The 17,317-nt window shown below is 43.1% G+C and overlaps 1 protein-coding gene across 3 annotated transcripts in view; it reads left to right on the top strand.

Moving 5' to 3' along the window:
* The window catches only part of sgcd (sarcoglycan, delta (dystrophin-associated glycoprotein)), a 111,091-nt gene that overhangs the window by 60,914 nt on the left and 32,860 nt on the right, over positions 1-17,317 (top strand). For all 3 annotated transcript variants that reach the window (XM_088441049.1, XM_088441048.1, XM_088441050.1), the window contains one exon: positions 7,983-8,168. In XM_088441049.1, the coding sequence (XP_088297175.1) occupies positions 7,983-8,168 (186 nt within the window). The remainder of the gene's footprint in view (positions 1-7,982; positions 8,169-17,317) is intronic.

The following is a 17,317-nucleotide window of genomic DNA, read 5'->3' as shown; positions in this document are numbered from 1 at the left end:
TACGATTCGTATACCCACTGAGTTTTTTTCGAAAAGCTGTAGGGCGCATCGTCCCAACCAGGGTGAGATGGTTACGGTTTGGAGGAGGTATATACGTTTGTGGTTTGTGATCATGGGGGATGTAGGTGCGAGTCCGTGCTGTGATCTTATTTCCCAGGAATACAAAGCCCGACCCTGTGCTGTACCGCCCTATATAATTATTCTAACAATGGGGTTAGAACCCTAACCCTCCTAACCCTAACCGGCAAATCTCACTTACCCCTTGGAACTAACCAGCTATTTTCATTCTACTTTGTTGGTTATCAAAATTAGATGATGCGAGTAGAAGCGGCAACATTTGGCTGGCTCTTGCGCGGATATTTCGAGAGGTTGACTACAGTCCACTTCAACTTCAAAGCGGGCAGACAAATGGTCATGCCTCCCGAGTCAAGTAGCACGACCTCCCTTTCGGCTATAAATAGAAGCGCTCGTGGGCGGTCGCTCACAAGTGTTGGGCAAGCCAAGGTACTTCTAATGGGTCACTAAATTACTTAAGAGAGGGCTCGTTACACAATTTCACCATGTCACCACGCCAGTCGGGAAATTTCATAAAAGACATTTTACTCGAAAAATTCAATTCTAAACAGAATCAAGTCGAACCCATTTTTGGGTCATTTTCATGTTGGGACATGCTGTCGTCATTTGGGTGAAATTTCATCTCCCTGTTGTTATTTTTTCCAATGCGTTTCCTTTGATATGAAAGGCCTTTGCAAAGGATGGTGCAAAATACTGCGCAAAGGTTAAAAATACACTTTATACCTAAAATAGAATAAAATATTCACAGTAATCAAAGCCTGGATTTTGATCTGTTTAGAGAAGGACCAAATATAGTCTTTAAAAGTGGAATGGATTTTTTAAAAATTGTCTACTTAAATGGCTGCAGAACTTATAAATAACTGATCAACTCCATTTCTCTGCCCCTAAATTATGAGTTGTGAGGAACAGAAACCAGATTCAAATCCTAGTCGGGATAAAATATGAACATTTTTACTCCGATACTCACTCTTGCAAAAAGATATACTTTTTGGGCCCCTGATTTTTTATTTCCCCAAACTCCCCTCATAGGAACTTATCAAAGAACGAACTACGAACAAAATACTTTCCCAGAAGGTTTGAGTCATTAAAAATAAAATTCACCGCTATCCTGTTCAGACGACAAAAACGGGATACTGATTTTCGATCATTTATATAAAATTAGCATTCCTAGCTAACATGTTTGGATGCCAACGTTAGGCTGTCTTGAGAAGATCCCCTCCAGCTTTCCGTCACTTGAAAAAAACCTCAATTTCAAATCATCGATTTTTTTTGAAACGATGAGTTAATTCACTTTACTCCTTATTTTCCAGTTTTAACGAAGAGCTCCGAGCCGCTCGTGTTTTCGTCGGGATACGCGCGCTTGTCTTTGATCCTTCCTTGGAGACGGACTGAAATGTGAACACTGGAATTTCATCTGGCGCTGGCCCTTTGTTTTGTTTTAATACTAACAGACCGTGGAGGAAAAAAAAAAAAAATCAAAACAAGTCCCTAATCACAGTAAACACTTTAACGAGTTTGGGCCCAGACAAAGCAGTTTTTCCCAAGCACAATAAAGGAAGATTGTGAAAACAAGGATGAGAAGGCAATAAATTGCGGGCCGGTTAAGGCGGCGAGCGCGGGACCAAAGTGAGAAACTTTTTCCCCTGATCTCCGATGCGTGCAACAAATGTTTTTGTGATCACTAAGTACCGTGTTTTCCGCACTATAAGGTGCACCTAAAAGCCTTAATTTAAAAAAAAAAAAAAAAGTGATGTGCGCCTTATAATCAGGTGCGCCTTATATATGGATCAATATTGAGATTGGGATTCATAGATGGGGAGTGAACTGATAAAGCTTTACTTGTTTGTCGTATTGACTGAGTTATTATGCTATTGAGAGTTTAGAGTTATTATTTGAATTATTATTGTCATTTATTTGAATATTACGATATTGTGATTGACAAAGTTTTAAAATATGTCAGTAATTGAGGGTGCGCCTTATAATCCGGTCCGCCTTTTGGTGCGCAAAATACGGTGCGCTTTATATATGGAAAAAGCTTTAAACCGTCATTAATTGAGGGTGCGCCTTATAATCTGGTGCGTCTTACAGTGCGCAAAATACGGTGCGCCTTATAAATGGAAAAAGCTTTAAAACGTCATTAATTGAGGGTGCACCTTATAATCCGGTGCGCCTTATGTATGGAAAAGCTTGAAAACATACATTAATTGAGGGTGCGCCTTATAATGCGGTGTGCTTCATGGTGCGGAAAATGCGGTGCGCCTTATATATGGAAAAAGCTTTAAAACGTCAATAATTGTGGGTGCACCTTATAATCCGGTGCACCTTATATATGGAAAAAGCTTTAAAACATACATTGATTGAGGGTGTGCCTTATAATCCGGTGCGCCTTGTGGTGCGGAGAATGCGGTGCGCCTTATATATGGAGAAAGCTTTAAAATGTCATTAATTGAGGGTGCGCCTTATAATATGGTGCGTCTTATATATGGCAAAGGCTTGAAAGCGTCAATAATTGAGGTGCGCCTTATAGTGTGGAAAATACGGTAATTTAAACGAGCTCATCGTTAGATTTGATCGTAACAACGAGCGTAAAAAACGGACGCGTTGGCGTCGTGATTTCAAAGGCTATAACTTCATAATTTCACCTGCGGTAAAAAAAAAACAAAAAAAAAACCCGTCTTTAGTCAATCCAAGCTTGACGCGGCAAAAAAAAAAATGTCCGCTACACGGCGAGATGGATCGTATTCGGAATTCCAAGATGTATCGAAATTTCCTTTGGCAGAGGCTCGCAAAGCGAATATTCCGGACGGCTGTTTCTCTTGGCGCCTTTGACTCTCTCAATTCGCAGGCCCTAATCCTGGACGGGATTCAAAGACACCTACAGCGGAATATGGGAGGGAAGTAGAAGTGACTTTGCCAGGCTTAGCGTGAACTGGCACCCCGCCGTCGTGACGCCGCCGCCTTGGACTGATCCCAGGCTCGCAAATCTCCAAAAGCCTTTTTCGCCCCCAAACAGACGAGGAATAAATTGGCCAGGAAAAGCCAAACGGTGAGCAGCAGACGACAATTTTAACAAAATAACACAATTAGTGTAGTCGTTCTCCTTCATGATCCAAATTACATCGTTCGGGCTTTCGGGGGGGAGAAAAAAAAAGTTAATTAACTCTCTGAACTGAACTGTTGGGATTGAAAAGTCTCACGACGATGGCTTCCTCTATCGCTCGCCCGGAAATTCGCATTTTGGGTTACGTTTCTGTTATAACCATCCAAGTAACAACAGAAGGGAGTTGACAAATAAGCATTAAATTAGAGCATAAAAGATGTTCTCCCCAAAACAGAATAACAAAAAGACAAGCCATAGTTTTAGAAATGACAAAGTTGGAATTATAATTATTCCACATTGAATAAATCCAATTTTAAAATGCACCTGCAGTGCCGGAATAGTGAAACATATATCGTTTATGAACAAACTATTTTCGGATTCGCTGTTCTCTATTTATTAAAGTATGCTTTAAACAGTTCGTGGTAAGCTTTTGCTGAGACAACGCGCAAGACCCGACACAGCCGTCTTTCCTTCCACTTTTAATCCATTCTATGCTCATCATTTTCTTGATGGGTTTAAGTCTGGCAAAATTCCAGAGTAGATACCGATAAATTGAAGGATTCTTCGTCAGAATCGACTGAAAAATTGGGAGACGGATTATGAGCAAGATGGTGACACAATGAATGGGAGACGGTGGAAGGAAAGACCGCCTGTCAGTGATGCGTCACAGCTCTGCCCCCTGCTGGCAAATATAGCTGCGTGGATGTCGTCTTGACAAATAGTTTCCTCGTACTATTCTAAGCATATTTTTCTCCAAATATCAAAATCGAAACCTTGTTTGGATGCATTTTGCGGGCCACATAAAATGATGTTGTGGACTGGGGGGGATGAAAATCTTCATCCTCGTAAGATTCTGACATTTTCCTTCCTTTTTTGTGGTTTGAATGACGTCATCATGTGTACACGGCTCCAATTGCAGAGTTTGGTACGGTCAAGCGCTATATTGGCTCGTTGGCGGCACCTGGTGGGCATCGGTGGTAGTGCACGACCTGGTTTTGATCCCATTTGTCTGACGGACCGTTTTAGGGTACACCTGGTTTATCCGAGTCCTGCGCCGCTCCAGAATCACAATCGCTTTGTCGCTGTCGGTATACGGTACTCCACCGGGTTCCATTCCGGGGCCCCTGCTGTTTTCGTTCTCTTTGCTGCCTTTTAATCAATTTTAAGGAAAAAATGCATCTTCTCCCACAACTAATTGGAATTGTTTGCATTTTGTTATGCTCTTTTTGTAATTTTATAATGGGCCGCAAAATGGCAGCACAATCCTGGCTCATAAGGAATGATGTGATTGTGTTAAAGGAGGTAAGCGAAAATGAAGATTTCATTCAATAATGCGTTTTTAATGGCGATGGTGTAAAATGAGTTTTGAATGATTGCGTTTCGGGGTGATCGTGCTCTATTCACGGTTTAAACGATTAACACGATTAGTTTAATTGAAATTTAAAAGGTTTCCCTTTTTCGCCATTTGCAGTATTTGTTCAAGCAAGGACATGGAACATTAATGTAACACTCTATCGATTATTTTTTTTTTTTGGCCTTCACTTTTCCATTCAGAGATTGATGCATCAGCTTGCTTTTTCTTCCTTTTTAAAAATGATTTAAAACCCAATTTCCTTTCCGCGCCTCATTTGCTATTCGGCGCCGATTAATTAGCGATACCCACGCAAGTGTTTGTTGCGAGCCGGCGCCGCATTCTAGGAGTGATTTATTTCAAGCTTTTTGAGAGCGGAAAGCGTGGCTTTGGCTCCGAGCAATTACGCGCCGCTGTTAATGATCAAGATGTGGCTGAAAATTAATCGTACAAGGCCAGAGTGAAATTAAATGTTGCCTTTACTGTATCTGCTCGTTTCCCCTGGGGACAATCCCGCACTCGAATGAGAAATGATGCTTTCAAACGGCGGCGAAGGCAGGTGAGCGCCGCGTCGTTCCGCACCCTCCCCGAAGAAAGACGGCCGCGCAAAATTGCTTTTCTCTTCGTTCTCGTCTTCTTTGCATTCACCTCGCGGTGAGGGGCTAACATCTTAATCATAATTGTGTCATGAACCGTAAACATTCATATGCTCGGCGTGGGGAGGGCGCCTCGGGCCCGGTAGCAAAAAAAACAAAAACAAAAACTGCAGAATACTAATAACGGCGGCGGCGCTTTTGAGAGATTTTTTTTTTTTTTCACAGTCTGTTGAACTTGATATGGGATAAAAAGTCGGCTAAATATAGCGGAAATGCCAGGGCGATTTTGTCATGCCCATTAAAGAGGTGCTGCGGGGTTCCCCCTGGAGTAGTCATCAGTCACCAGTCAATTGCGGTTTCAGCCATCCATCCGTTTTCATTTCCTGCACTGCTTTATAAGAGCGGTTCTCAAATTTGGAGAGTGCACACAAGCATGTTTTCAACAGCCCTGCATCATTGCAAGGAGGAAAAGAAATTGCCAAGGACATAAATGGAGGTTTTTGGAAGTTTTTCTATTTTTTTTTTCCTTTACCACAAAGGGGAGCAGTGCTTCTCTAATGGGGGATGCGAGAGATTCGAATAGGGATTTTGCCCTTTTCGGCAAATCAAATTTAATGCAGCGGCAGGAAACATACAGTTTCCCTTTCAAAACGAGAGCAAATGAATTGAAACATGAAGCATCTGAGTCCTAAACTGCATGATAGTGATTTAGTCCATGGGGGGTGCGAGAGATCCGAATAGGGATTTTGCCCCTATCGGCAAATCAAATTTGATGCAGCGATGGGAAACGTGCAGGTTACTTTTCAAAACGAGAGCAAATGAATTGAAACATGAAGCATCTGATTCCTAAACTGCATGATAGTGATTTAGTCCATGGGGGGTGCGAGAGATCCGAATAGGGATTTTGCCCTTTTCGGCAAATCAAATTTAATGTAGCGACGGGAAACGTACAGTTTACTTTTCAATACGAGAGCAAATGAATTGAAACATGAAGTGTCTGATTCCTAAATTGCATGATAGTGATTTTTCCATCCAGCCATTTTGTCTGGCAGGGGCACTTCTGAATTCTTCACGGCACGCCCCCCCCCCGAGCTCCGCCCTCGGTGGAGTGAAAAAAACTGTTCTTCCGCGACCTTAAACCGACACCCGGTCTAGCTTTTGAATGGGCCCATCGCATTTGTGTAATAGTTTGTCGAGCGGTACATTGCGGGGGGGATTATGAAGCGCGGCTGGCTCCACGGGCCGGTCTTGGCGGCGAAAGGTCCACGAGCGCTCCATAAAAGCGCCAAAGCGGGCAGCTAACCCGCCGTTTGGCACTGGAGTGGCGGCCAATAACATTTTGTAGAAGCTCATTTCTCTGTGTAATCAGAGCCATACTTTGTTTTGTTATTTTGTTTTGGCTTGACGTTTTTTCTTCGCTCTCCGCTCGGTCGGACAAGAGGAAGCGGGTCCAATAGTTTGTTTTGCCTCTAATTTGTTTCTCCTCCCCTGTTATCCATCCCTGCTTTTGGCAAAGTGATCCTCTTTCAAGGGCTGACACATTACTGGAGCGCCATCGCTGGATTATTTTTTTTTTTTTTCTCTTTTCACGGGAGCCTTTGAATACAATGTCACATTGAATTATCAAGTGAAACAAAACTGCAATTAAATCTGTTGATCAGCGCCAGAAGTATTTTTAGAGCTTCCGGCAGTCTCGCTCCTGAAATAGCGCGCCGAGTTTTTGTTCATTTATTGATGGATTAGGTTTTAGGTTCGCGGTGATTTAGTTCACAGATTTTGTTTATCCTTTAAGAGTTTGTTCATTTGTGCTTTGTTTGGCTTGATCTTTGTTTTATGGCGCCGCCTCTGGCCGCTGTTGATATTACATTTTGTAGAGAGGAAGGACGGTGTGGTTCTATCCCATAAACCCTCCTATAAACTTAAAAATATGATTTTTTTTTGCCACCATTTGAGGAAGATTGATCTGTCAGACACAATAATGAGCATTTTTATTTCTGCCATATTCTTGACTTAAAATAATTACCGTAATGGGAAAAGCTAGAGGACGTTAGCATCATTCGGATGTTAGCTTCAAGAGCCTGCTGTCAAGTAAACTATTTGACTTACTAATTTTGGTGTTTTGGCATATACACACAATCATAAACTTGGTGAAACACGGATGCTTGGGTATTTATTTTAAAATGAACTCTTGAAATATTTGAAGGAAGACACTAACTCAGCGAGAAGCGATGTAAACAGCACCGCGCAAGCTAGCTAAACACCAACAAGTGTAAAGATGGCCGTGTTCCCCGCATCTTTTTTTCTTGTCCTCAAAAGATTTGGCTCGAGTGAAGCCGGGCTCAAAGGGGGGTCGGGGAAACTCCAACTAAATTCCGCAAAATGAGGCTGCCAAGCACGAAGCCCGCTGCCAATAATCGTGATTTTTAGCTTTGCTCTCCCGCTCGACGATTTCCTTCCTGTACGTTAGCCCGGGATATCAAAAAAAGGTGGTGTGGAATGGGGGGAAAAAGCGAGCTAGTCCGCAAGTTGGGACCCCTGTCTTGAACCATTTGTTTCACTTTGTCGCTAATGCGCCCGCTTGCCCAGATCCATTTGACAGCGCAAACACAGAGAGCGCTAAATTGTATTTTAGCGGCGCTAAGTTGTATTTTAGCCTCAGATTTGTTAAGGCCGAGCCATTAGGCGTCCCGCGGGCGTGGTCGGGTTATCAGAGCGGTTATTAATCGCTGTCGCGTTTGACGGACTGGACCGGGGAGACGCGGTTGCGTTACGTTGGGCCGGTGGGACAATCAATCAACGTGATGGGGTTGTGAATTTTCCGTTTGCGTCATGTTGTCCCTCCCCTGCGTTGTCCCTGCAGATGACCCAAGAACAGTGCAGTCATCGGAACAATGTGCAGAGCTCAGAGCAAGCGCAAGTGTACAAAGTGGGAATCTACGGCTGGAGGAAACGCTGCCTTTACTTTTTCGTCCTGCTGCTGATGATCCTCATCCTCGTCAACCTGGCGCTCACCATCTGGATCCTCAAGGTCATGAACTTCACCATTGTAAGTCCCCTCCCTTACAAACTCCACGCACCTGTCCAGCTTGGATGGTAGCGTTTATCCGTGTGCAAGTCCAGTTTTTTCCACTCATTTTCAACCCGAATTTTTTCCACATATTTGTGTTAAAATGACATTCATTCTATTGCAAAATAAGTAATATGTCATTCACGAGGCTTCAAGTGATTATATATACTTCTAATTCAATATAGTTTGCGTCCATTTTAGCGTGTCTGCACTTTCAAATGCACTTTGGTCAAGCGCCGCCGTATCGCTTCTTTGCGGTCAACAACGAGGCTGCGTGAATCATTTTTCTGGCAGACTTTGACCCATTATGAAAAGGAAAACACAGCTTGACTCTTCTCCTTCAGCTCTTGGACGAGTGCTTGAAAAAGCCAGCACGGTGGGGGGAGGGGGGGGGGGGGCATCAAAGGGCAACCTTCCACGCTCTGATCTCACAACAGTGGTCACTTGGGTAAAGAACATCCCAAGTAAGATGATCAGCAAATCATTTCCAAAGACCTCTATTTCAAACAAAATTTCAAACAAATGCTTCATGTGCTTCATTTTCCAATCAATTTTCTCTTCATTTGAAGAGAAAAATGAAACAGCCTTGAAACCAAACTTTCTTTTTGCATTGTTTTCGTTTCAAACGAGCAATCGGACATTTCTACTGATTGCCGCTCTACACGCATGTACAACAGCAACCCGGTTGTCATAAGGAGATGCCGGTCGTTGGCTCGTCACTTGGAGGGAGAGCGGCGTTGGAAACGATTCCGTCCTTGTCAACGCTAACGTGTTTGGAATGCTTCGCCTCCTGTGGCCCCTCATATTTAAATGATTCAACAAAAATAGCTTTTATAGTATTCTAATTATTCAAAAATCTAAACGTGACCTCTGTTGAAAAGTTTAGATTTGATTTTTCTCTTGGAAAAAGCTTTACGGTACTGAGAGTGCTTTATATGTATATATAAACTGACATTGAAAATGGTCATGGCGCCTCGCGCGCGCGTGCCGCCACAACGTTGACATGAAAGCGGACCTTATGTTTTATCCACAAGTGCCAGCGTGTGCGTGATGGCATGTTGCGCGCGTAGTCTGCGAGTCATCGTGAGCGCGGCGGATTACGGAGGGGCCGGACAGATGGCTTGACACGGGCCGGGGGAAAAAAGTCGACAAGGAAGCCCGAGGCGGGAAACGAAAGCGCAATCCCAACGCGCATGATTACTGAGATTTTGAACTCTTTTTCAAATGTGAGGGAGTTTTACATCACAACACATGAAAAGGGACAAAATTGGCTCTTTGGCCTCAACCAATTTCCCATTAAAGCTTACAGTTCTTTCCTGATTTGTTTGTTTTACTGTTGCTACCTGCATGGGAAATTTTGTGTCAATTAAAACATGATTGGTGTGCGGTTTGGTCTGCTTGTAACAAGAAAGTTGTGTCATGGAACTAGATAAATGTCATTCCTTAAGAAAATGCATTTGAAGGCGTAGGGCTAAATGTGGCGGTGTCGTATGAATTGGAATGAGAGATGCAATTGGCAATCGTGTCCACTGGATGGCGTAATCGTGCTTTACATGGTACTCTAATGCTGGATGTGGAAGTATAGAAGACGGTTTTCATTCAAATTTGTCTAAATTTGATCTGCCACATACACGTCAAGTAAAACAATGTATTTCTAAGCTTGAATTTACTGTAGAACACCTTTAATAGGGAATCGAACTTCTATCTTGCATTTCCAGGGCAAGAGACAATCAGGGAAAGCATGCAAATGTGTTGTGCAGCTAGTGACCTCATTGCAGTGGAAACTTAAAAATCATAATAACACAAAAAAAAATCTATGAACACATAATTCTGAACACTTAATTTAAATTTTGTTCGGCGAGATTGTGTACAGTATGCGTTTTGCTTCACTAAACCAGGACTAAGAAAGGGAGCAACTACAAAGTAAAGTCAAAGTAATCCCGACGATTACAACGGCGGAAGAAAATGCGCTTCCGACACGTTTCATTTGCCGTTCTTTTTTTTTTAAGCGTTCCCGAGCGAAACGGTCAACAAAACGGGCATCCGTCGGTGACGGGCAGTCCGTCAGTGCTGTCAAAGTGCCCGCCTCTGCAAAAGAAGTGCTTAGTCAGCAAAATATTGCAAGCTGTCTTTGGGAAATGGAATGCTTCCTTCATTAGTCTTCTCATTGCCAGCGGCCCTTTTGCCAACAATCCCAGATGATTGTATTTATATGATTTTCGCCAGGGCGCCTATTTGCAGAGCACTTTGGCGAGTATTGAAGTCGGAGGCTCTCAGCAGATAAACGTCCCTCTCCCCGGCGTCGGCCATGCCGAGAGAAGCCAGAGCTGTCGTTTTCCATCTGATTGCAGCGCGGAGTCCCCCAGGGCTTGTTTTGTTTTGTGTGTGTGTGTTTTTTAAGCTCAGAAGCTAATGCTCAAGACAAGGTCAAGAAACGGAGTCGATGGGGACTACCTGCTACTCATGCGCTTCTTTTGATGTTCCCGTGTGGTTTAGAAGATTATCAAGACAAAAGGGCAACGTGGAGCAGATGTGACAAGTTTGGCTTGACATTAACAGATACTAGTTTGGTTTGTTTCACTTTCAAAGCAGATGGAATTCGATCCGATAGCTTGATGCGCGCTTTGGGCGTTTACATTGCCGTCAAACGTGCAATGTGGATCACGTTTCAGTTCAACTTGATTTGGATTTCCAGCCTCTGATTCTCCATTCGCGTGGGAACTTTGGTTCAAATTGTCTGAAAATGATCATTGCCATGATATGTCCTTGATTTGAACTGCTGCGAAACTTGTGATCCAGTTCAAATCTGAATTCGACTATATATTGAAAGTGAAGTCAGCCCAAAAGATTCTCTATAGCAATCTGTTTGGCACAACAGATTTCGACAAAATGCGTTGCACATTTGACGATTTGGGGGTTTACATTGCTATCAAATGTGCAGACTGGATCAAATTTGAATTAAACTTGATTTGGATTTCCAGTTTCGGATTCTCCATTCTCATGGCAACGTCGGATCAAATTGGATTCCGTCTGAAAATGATAATTGCCAGTCTCTGTCTTTGATTTGTACCGCTGCCGAACTTGATCCAGTTCAAATCCGAATTCGACTATCTTTTGAAGGGGAATTCAGCCCAAAAGATTCTCTATTGCAATATGTTTGGCACAACTCCATTAGTCTAAATACGACATTCTGGTCAATTCTTCCTCGCAGATTTAACGCAATGTAACCCCGCGAAAATTTGTCTTTTTAATGGATTTCTTTTGTTAATTGTTTGCGTGGTTGCAATTGAGCAAATAAAATCCCAGCATAACTTTTGATAGCACATGAAAGATAGAAGGTAAAATCATTGAATTATAACACATTTCTGGCCAAGGTTGAGTTGTCGACGCTTTTTTTTTTTTTTTTTTTGACACGGCTCCCTGGTGAAAGCCCGGCGAACTCCAGAATTGGCTGCCGGCGGCCGTAAATCTCCGAGCACTGATGAGATTGCGGCTGCAAGCCTCTCATTTGAAGCAATTAACTGCTATTTTCTCCCCTCCCAGCTTTTGACAAAAGGTCAGCGGTGACAAAGTTAAGGCGGACCCGAGGATGATTGGGGGGGCAAGTGCACTTCCAGGAAATAAAGAAAGCAAGATTCTCCTTTTTTTTTTTTTGTATTGTCGCCAACAGAACGCGATTAAATACAAAACAAATATTGGACAAATAATTACCCTCCACCACGGAAATATTTTTGGCATGTACGTTTTACCTCGCAAAAGAAGAAAAATCAAACTTTGGAGCGTTGCGTTGAGATGAAACGAATTCTTCCATTTTCCACTCGGCTGCCTTGCGCTTGTTTGGACTTAATTGCTTCACAAGAAAACACGTTTGAATGTGGAAATGAGCTCCTGCTGCCGTCCGCTGTGCAAGTCTTCAAATGTTCTTTGTGGCAGGGAGAATTGTTGCAAACTGTACAAGGTGAGTTTTTTTTAAGAGTTATTAGAATTTTGAAATAAATCTGAAATAAGCATTCAGCCAAGTCCCGTGTTTCTCCGAGAACAAGTCGAGTTTTTTTTACTCATTTTTAACGCCCATATTAGGGGGTCGACCTGTAATCGCATAGCGCTAAACAGACCAATTATTTGAATAACATTTATTCCAATGTGTTATATACCTCTAATTCGAATTTTAGTGTTTGCACAGAAGATCGCAAAATGCACTTTCCTCAAGCGTTCCCTAATTGCCTCGTTGTTGTCAACAGCAAGTTGAGTTTTCCCTCATTTTCAACGCCCATATTAAAGGGGGTCGATTTATAACCGTACAGCACAAAACAGACCAATTATTTCCACATTATCTGTGTTTGAATAACAATTCCAATGTGTTATATACCTCTAATTCAAATTTGTTTGCGTTTGCACAAAACATCGCAAAAATGCACTTCCGTCCTCTAATTTCCTCGTTGTCAACAGCAACGCTGCGTGGATCATTTTTTCGGCGGACTTTTGACGCATTATGAAAAGGAGAACACGGCGTAACAGCCATTGCTTGAAATCCTTAAAATCCACCCGAAGGCGACAGCTGTGCCCAGTAACGGGTTAATTTGAGTTTTTAAGGCCGGAATAGATGCTCTGGTGGGCCGGATTTGGCCCACGGCCGTTATGTTTCCCACCACTGCATCAGAGGATTGTAAATTGGCCAGGTGCAAACGCTTTGATGGCTTTTTTGAAGCCAGGCAGCCTTTCAGTCAGAAAAGCAGCAAAGTGGCGTGCACGGCGCTCGGGCGTCCTCCAAGGCATCTCCGCCGAAAAAAAGAAACATTCCACTCTGTAAAGCGAGACTTCAGGTGCGGAATAAAACATTTTTTTTTTTTTTTAATGTGGAAGGTATCAAGGCTGCCAAATTCAAAGAATGCACGCTTCAAGTGATTTTAACGAGAACTAACGAGCCTTGGATGTAGTCTCAGATTGCGGCTTTGCGAGCTGTTATTTTTATAGTATTGAACTCATTAAAAAGAAGATCGTTTCAAAATGTGTCATATTACAAATACTTTTAGTCTTAAAAAAAGTTTGCCATCCATTTTTTTCCTACTGCTTGTCCTTGATAGGTGACGAGTAAACCGTTCATGTTCCCACCTATGGGTGTAATTAGGCTTACTTGCTTTTTTGCTGGCTTAATGGAAAACAAAAAAGTGGACTAGGTTTTGAAGGAGGCCTTTATTTCCCTTAAGAGGCTTTGCTGCAGTTGGTGGCATAACTTTATCCACACACACACACTAACATGGCTGCCGTTCTGGAGCCCGTCAGCCATAAAAACAATAACGCGCGTCTAATTAAGCCAAAGTAATGACTTAATAATCGAGAGCATAATCGCTCCACTTTGACTCCACTTATTCATCACGGCGCGTGCGTCGGTGCCATTATCCTCATGAGGACGGGCACACGAGTGATGGCGAGCACAATGGCGAGCGGGGAAAATAGCCGTCAATCAGGAGCCGGCGTTACCGAGGCGTGGGCGGGGCACATCTGACCTTCTGACAAGTTGCAGCTGCGGTCCAAGAGGCAAAATCTCCTTCTCTATGTACTTGTCATAAAAACTCAAATCAGAACCTCCATTAAGGTTGAAATTGTTCTACTCTTTCGCTGCCATTGACGGATAAACCCGTGAAAGATCCATCTTGACTGCTGTACATTGCAGCCCAGGTTGAGTGTATTTTAGGACCCCATGGTGGCCCCAGTGTACAGTAATCCAGCGATTCTCAATTATATTTTGCAAAGCCCCCCCCCCCCCCCTTGCCACGCGGAACATAAATACGACTATTATCTATAAGAATTGTATAAGTATACCTATACGGATGAAAATTGCACTTTCTGACATTTTTAATTCGCCGTTTTATTTATTTCTTTAGCATTACCAGTTATATTGCACTGGTGTCTAGTATTACCGTATTTTCCGCACTATAAGGCGCACCGGATTATAAGGCGCACCCTCAATTAATGACATGTTTGAAAACTTTTTCATATATATTCACATAATATAGTAATACTCAAAAGTAATAACAACAATAACGCAAATAATAACTCTAAACACACAAAAGAAACAGGTAACGAATCCCAATCTCAATATTGATCCATATATAAGGCGCACCTGATTATAAGGCGCACCATCAGCTTTTTAAAAAAAAATGTAGGGTTTTAGGTGCGCCTTATAGTGCGGAAAATACGGTACATGGCAACAATGTGGCTTTTCGTATCTTGAATTTTCTCTGGTTACTCCAGACGATTTTTTCGGTGAGCTGAATTTTGCGTAACTTGGCGTTGGTAAGCGGAGCTACCACTGTATTTTGAAGGCAGCTCCAATTTCAAGTGGAAGCAGCGAGCGTTATTAGAAATGACCCGACGGGGGTCACGTTGCCACTCCGACGTTGCGAAAGTGTAAACGTAGACTGTTATGTGCTGTCCAGCGATTGTTTTGAAATCAGCAATATACGCGGGGGTCACGGGTGCTTTAATAACGGCAACGATTTAAGCCTGACATTCGACAAACAACAACTGGCGCCCGTTTATTTTTTGCGACACCCTTGCTGAACAGATGCTACCTCATTCACTCAGTCTTTTATTCTCATATAAACTTTTATTTTTTTTAAACGGCAGTTTTCGACGAGAAAGATGCCAGGCTTATGTAGGTCTTTCATCGCAAGAGGCGGAGTCAGACAAAATCCCGGTTGGGAGAGGCGGGGCTCACATGTGAACCCAGACAGAAAATCAAGCCTTGTCTTTCAGATGTGTGCTCATTAAGGTCATGGCCAGCTGGAGTCTGTCCCATCTGAGTTTTACTGAGAGAATCGCCGGATACAAGTAGCGAAAGAAAGATAATTTACTCGCTATACAAGGCACAAAATGGCGTTGTCTTTTGTGGAGCAGTTTTGTGAATCAGACTTCATTTGAGGAGCGTTTTTTCTCATTTTGTGGAGAATTTCTTCACAGCTTCATCCCAGGGACCTGAAGCAACTCTGAGCCCTTTTATTTTGAAATTACTGTTATTTTTTTTCCTGTCAGTGTTTCCGATTGACGTTTTTCTTTCGGTGGGTTTGTTTTTTATTCAACAAACAACTTATTATGAACAAATTCAGCTAACAAACAGGTGCCTGTAATGTAACTCGCTGCTATGTTAGCGGTGTGTCTGTATTATTGCATGATTGGAATTTTGCTTAGTATGAGTTTGAAATGTCCAACTGCATTTGAACGTGCCGTACGTTTGGTCCTCGCATCAGCTGCTCCCAAGCGACTTGGAATGCTACCGTGGCGCCGATAAAAACTTTCAAAATAAAAGCCTGAAAAGGCAATTGCATTGATGTTTATGTATTATTTCATGCGTTTATTTTGAAGTCAGCGCGGCGCTCGAGACGACTCCTCCTCCTTGTCCTCCGACAGCGGCCTGAACCGTGGCGACCGTTTCGTACCGATCAGCGATTTAAAGTGTAACGAAAGCTGGCACTTGAACAAAAATGAAGTGTCCTTCAAAACCCATTTGGGACTGTCAGCGGGCCCTTGATTCTCACTTTAACGAAACCACGTGTTTTCATGAGGCGCAAAGTCCAAAATCGACCACTTATTTCCAATCTGGCTTTAGTTAACCTATGGAGATCGTCATGGGGACGAGAAGGGGCCCTTTCCTCAAGCGTTCCCCTGCAAAATCCCGAGTATGACATCATCCAAAGCGGACAACGCTATTCAACGGTTAGGATCTGAGCGAGCGGATTTATTTCAAGTCCAAAACGTCGTCCTAGTAACCGACAAGGACCAACGTCACACAGGGTAAGCAAATGCACCAAGGTTAAAGACAAACCAGACAGGCGGCAGACAAGGGCAAGCTTGAAAGCCACTGGCTAAATGAGTAAACAAGTGCAAATGCAGACAAGGCGGATTTTTCACGTCGGTGCTCGGTTCAGGCGCGACGAAACAAACTCAGTGGTGATGGCCGTCCTTATTTTTTTTAAAAAAGCTGATGGTGCGCCTTATAATCAGGTGCGCCTTATATATGGATAAATATTGAGATTGGGATTCATAGATGGGGAATGAACCGATAAAATAAGCTTTACCTGTTTCTTTTGTGTGTTTACAATTAAGCAAAGTTGCTCATATTGACATTGAGTTATTATTCTATAGAGAATTTAGTTATTTGAGTTATTATTACTTTGAGTATTACTATATTGTGATCGAAACAGTTTTAAACTATGCCATTAATTGAGGGTGCGCCTTATAATCCGGTGCGCCTTATATATGGAAAAAGTTTTACAATATGTCATTAATTGGGGTGTGCCTTATAATCCGGTGCGCCTTATAGTGCGGAAAATATGGTATGTATATAAAAACCTTTATCTTTGAGTGACGAAGCTCACAGTATGTTGTTGTTATTGTCGTTGAATCAAAATGGAGCAATTTTCCGCGCTACTTTATCAAGAGCTCACGAGATCTTCTTCTGTGCTCACCACGCATACCACCACCCGCCTTCTCCAACCCTGATACTAGCGTGTTCGTTTGCGTCGAAGGGGTGTGGCTTAATTTGCGATGACAGGAGCTGAAGTCAATAGGGAGCGCCTTTTCATTTTCCAAAACGACCGAAAGCGCCGATTGTCTCCATTAGCTTCCGTGCTTGCGCGTGGATGGTGTAAATAATGGAAATCCTGCGCATTTGTCGACGGCTGTATTTTTAATGTCAGCAGCCATTGTGATATTTGCCCCCCGGGCTTGCAGACGTCTATATTCGCTTGAGCCCGGGGTTAGCGAGGGCTTGATGCATATCGACGCCGGCACTCAATAATAGCCTGAGAGCTCTGTATTATTGATACGCGGGCTTCGGCGTACCTCCGAAGGAAGACGGAAGCCGAAGGATGATGAATGCTTATGGGGGGGCAGAAGCTGTTGTGTTATGGTCCACGTCACCGTTTGCTCATCTGTCGCCGATCAATCTGAGGGCTGGAACGACAGGTACACACACACACACGCTTGCGACACAAATTGCCCAGAAGCTTCAGTGGTGACAACGGAGACCCTGAATGATGCAGTCCTTGAGCAGTAGATGTCTTCTCCAAAATGTAGCCCCCAGTAACAGTTTCCAACGCAGAAAGCGCTGGACTTGTCCATCTGAT

The sequence above is a fragment of the Hippichthys cyanospilos genome, chromosome 18 (assembly GCF_059441005.1).
Source record: "Hippichthys cyanospilos isolate Australia breed blue-spotted pipefish chromosome 18, RoL_Hcya_1.0, whole genome shotgun sequence".
Lineage (NCBI taxonomy): Eukaryota > Metazoa > Chordata > Actinopteri > Syngnathiformes > Syngnathidae > Hippichthys > Hippichthys cyanospilos.
Note: the sequence above shows the minus strand (reverse complement) of the source record. Positions and strands in the feature narration are given on the sequence as shown.